The sequence below is a fragment of the Myodes glareolus genome, chromosome 10, assembly GCF_982192425.1.
Source record: "Myodes glareolus chromosome 10, mMyoGla1.1, whole genome shotgun sequence".
In the NCBI taxonomy this organism is placed as follows: Eukaryota; Metazoa; Chordata; class Mammalia; order Rodentia; family Cricetidae; genus Myodes; species Myodes glareolus.
The window spans coordinates 6,704,811-6,708,897 of record NC_142035.1 but is presented as its reverse complement, the minus strand read 5'-3'; the positions used below and the strand labels follow the sequence as shown (position 1 = coordinate 6,708,897).

The 4,087-nt window shown below is 50.6% G+C and overlaps 1 protein-coding gene across 1 annotated transcript; it reads left to right on the top strand.

Moving 5' to 3' along the window:
* Positions 1 to 471: 471 nt before the first annotated feature.
* On the top strand, positions 472 to 3,008 carry Mc3r (melanocortin 3 receptor). Its single transcript, XM_048440862.3, has one exon. The coding sequence runs from the start codon at positions 903 to 905 to the stop codon at positions 1,872 to 1,874; it is 972 nt and encodes a 323-aa protein (XP_048296819.2). The 5' UTR covers positions 472 to 902; the 3' UTR covers positions 1,875 to 3,008.
* The last annotated feature ends 1,079 nt before the right edge of the window (positions 3,009 to 4,087 follow it).

Genomic DNA, 4,087 nt, shown 5'->3' with positions numbered 1-4,087 from the left:
AATGAATTATTAGAGTGAAGGTGTGGTTTTTATATGTTCTTGGAAATAAAAAAAAATGATGTAACCTGAATCATCGTGTTACTTGCTTAACTGTTAAGTTTCTGAATGAAGCCTGAAATACTGCCAACCTGTGTGTGCAATTCTCTGATTTCCAGTTCTGCACACCAGTCTCTGGTTATGAGGCAGAGGCTGGGACAGCACCTCTCTTGCTGCCTTCTGTGTTCCTTACACCCAGTGCAGACCTGACACATAGCAGTTTTGTTTTTCAAAGCCCAAATCAACCCACAAACGCATTCACGCAGGAATGAATACGACCCCTCTTTACCTGCACGAGCGCAGCGGAGCAGTTCAACCTGCAGAGGGCGCCAGTCCGTTTCCACATCTCCCCAGTGGAACGGAACCCAGAGCCCGGACCTGCTGTCAGTCAGACGGTGCTAGCTGCTCAGTGGTCATTTTGCTGCGTGCTGGAGATGAAGTAGGAGTTCCGATGCATAAAATCCGAGTGCTCTCTTCCTTCTCACATCTAGCGTCAAGTCCCACATCCCCTGCCTCGCTATGAGTAGAGCTGTAACTGTAGCAACCGGTGTCAGGTGGGGCTCTGAGAAGAGCCCAGGAGAGAGAGGGTCGGAGCGACAGGGGATGAGGCAGGATGAGCAGATCTGCGCTGACTGTTGAAGACGCAAGGAAAGTTCTTTCTATGCCTCCAAGTCTCTCTCTCTCTCTCTCTCTCTCTCTCTCTCTCTCTCTCTCTCTCTCTCTCTCTTTCTCTCTCTCTTTCTCTTTCTCAACTAAAGTCTAGACTGGGCAGCATCCACAAGAGAAACACCTAGCAGGAGAGTGTTTCCCAGCAGCTTGTTCAGGACCCTCAGGAGCCGCAGCTGGGACTCACACCTCTGTTAACCATGAACTCTTCCTGTTGCCTGTTCTCTGCTTATCCGATGCTGCCTAACCTCTCAGAGCACCCTGCAGCCCCTTCTACCAGCAACCGGAGCGGCAGCGGGTTCTGTGAGCAGGTCTTCATCAAGCCGGAGGTCTTCCTGGCGCTGGGCATCGTCAGCCTGATGGAGAACATCCTGGTGATCCTGGCTGTGGTCAGGAATGGCAACCTGCACTCTCCCATGTACTTCTTTCTCTGCAGCCTGGCTGCAGCTGATATGCTGGTGAGCGTGTCCAACTCCCTGGAGACCATCATGATCGCCATTATCAACAGCGACTCCCTGACCTTGGAGGACCAGTTCATCCAGCACATGGATAACATCTTCGACTCTATGATCTGCATCTCCCTGGTGGCCTCCATCTGCAACCTCCTGGCCATCGCTGTGGACAGGTATGTCACCATCTTCTATGCCCTTCGTTACCACAGCATCATGACAGTGAGGAAGGCCCTCACCTTGATTGTGGCCATCTGGGTCTGCTGTGGCATCTGCGGTGTGATGTTCATCATCTACTCCGAGAGCAAGATGGTCATCGTGTGCCTCATCACCATGTTCTTCGCCATGGTGCTTCTCATGGGCACCCTGTACATCCACATGTTCCTCTTTGCCAGGCTACACGTCCAGCGCATTGCTGCGCTGCCGCCGGCTCACGGGGTGGCCCCGCAGCAGCACTCGTGCATGAAGGGGGCTGTCACCATCACCATCCTGCTGGGGGTGTTCATCTTCTGCTGGGCACCTTTCTTCCTCCACCTGGTCCTCATCATCACCTGCCCCACCAATCCTTACTGCATCTGCTACACGGCCCATTTCAACACCTACCTGGTCCTCATCATGTGCAACTCGGTCATCGACCCCCTCATCTACGCCTTCCGCAGCCTGGAGCTGCGCAACACATTCAAGGAGATTCTCTGCGGCTGCAATGGCATGAACTTGGGCTAGGGTGCCAGCGGAGGCACTCCATATCTAGCCAAGGGGCTTAGAGACAAAAAACAACACTCAGAAGGGACATGCAGAATGTCAACAGCTGTGACTGTGCTTGGCTCCATCTGTATGCTGGTGCCCCTTGGCAAAGAGACGATGACATCGTATGGGCTGTCTGTGAAGATCTGCATGTGGGTAAGTCAGGGTCTGCTCTCCCACATGGTCTCTGGAAGAAACAGCGAAGGTTGCCCTGGGTGTCGTCTGTGTTCACTGCTGGGCACCCAGGGCTCTTGATTCCTGCCTGCTCCTCTGCTTGGTGCTGGTAACTGTGCTCCAAGCCAGCCATCCAGGAGGGCTCTTGTGGCCAGAACGCGTGCTCAGATCTCTGGCAAGCAAACCTGCTCAGAGCTACCACCTCCAGCTGTCTGCTGCATGGAGAGCTTTGCACGCATTCTGAGAGAGACTGCGTTTCCATTCATGTGGTTACCACTGTGTAAAAATGAGGTGATGCTCATTTCTCCCTGCCAGCCCTCACATTCATGCCAGCCTCCCCTTGCCCCTGCAAAAACAGCATGGACACGCGACTCCCTTCTTTCTGCGCTTTTGTCAGGGTTGTTATTATTGTTGGGGTTTTATTCATTAAATCTGAGTTTCAAAACCTAGTAAATCCAAGTGCTATGGCCAGTGAGATGTCCTTGCTGCATTCTTGGACTTTGCTACCTGATCATATCAAAGTAGATGCTACTCGGAAAAAAAGGTGGATCTCTATTATTGCTTGTCTGCTTGCAGGAGGGTGAGCATTTCATTGCAAAACGCTTTGCTGTCATTGCTGATGGCTCAAGCAGTTGGGTCTGCTTCCAGATCCCTTCCTTCCTTCCTCCCAAGCTCGCTTCCCCCCTCCCGGTAACTGTATGTCCATCAAGTGGTTATTTCAAGAGTATCCATGAGAGAGGTTGTGTTTCATCCCTTCGTGCCCTAGATAAGTTCGGCTAGTGCCTCCCCCTCTGTTTGTGTTTTCCTCGTCTCCAATACATGGGGTGGAGGGACCGTGCTTGAACTGCTCCTGCTAACATGATAGTACGCATCGTCTGTTCCTCGCTTTGATTGTGATGCTCAGAGATAATAAAGGCTTCGGCTTCTGTGACCACTGAACTCGTGTGTTACTGTGCTGCGGCCCTGGGTCATGCTGTGCCTCCCGCACATGGACCCAGTACAGGATTTAAGTATATGGTATTAAAATAAAAGTGTGTTTGGGGCTAGGGAGATAGATTGATAGTTAAGAGCACTGGCTCCTTTTGGCCGAGCACCTCCATGGTGGCTCACAAACATCTGTAACTCCAGTTCCAGATCTGACACTCTCTTCTGGACTCCGAGGGCATGGCATGCAGGTGGCACACAGACATGTATTTGGGCAAAAGACCCATCTACATGAATAAAAATGAATAAATCTTAAAAGTAACATTAGTGGGAAAGCCAGTGTCTCCTAGTTCAATACCCTTTAGCCAAGCCCAAAACTCTTCCATTTAGTTTCCCAAACCCCTTCGGCCGCTGTCAGTTCTCACTACTTTAATTAAATCACTAAACAGAAAAAATTATTGGTGGCTACCCAGGAAGCAAAACTGGAAAATGGAAAATCAAAACTATAGGACCAGCTATAGGAACTACAATGTCCTTGCTCTACATAAACAAGATAAAGATCACTTACTTCTGTTTTTGGATTATTTCTCACATTGTTTCATCTTTGCTTGTCAGAAAACCTTTAGGTGGTGTCGTTTTGGATGTGAACACATGCGGTCCTGTGGGGTTTAAAGGATGCTGAGGATGTGGGGCGTGTCCTGTGTCCCCGTGCTGACATCTTTTGGCACCAACATGTTGCTGTCAATGGATTTCCACAATCAAATGGGCCCTAATTCTCACTGTGCGCATCAGTTTGGGGGTACACTCTGAAAAGAGCACCCCAGCCTCTTCCTCAGGTGTACACTGGTTTTGTAGGTCTGAGTGGGGTCCCGAGAGAGAATTCTGCTGTGTCTCCCCCAGGATTTGACTACTGGTCAGAGGATCCCATTTCAGTAGAGTGGGCACAGAAGACTTTCAAACAAGCCTGGTGTGGGGCCTGCTGACCTGAGCCGAGAGCTGAGAAAGAACTTTCTAGGCATTTACTGCTCAGACCCTTGCAACAGCCTACAAGACGATGCCCTGATTGCCTATGGGTTACAATGAGATCCCTGCCA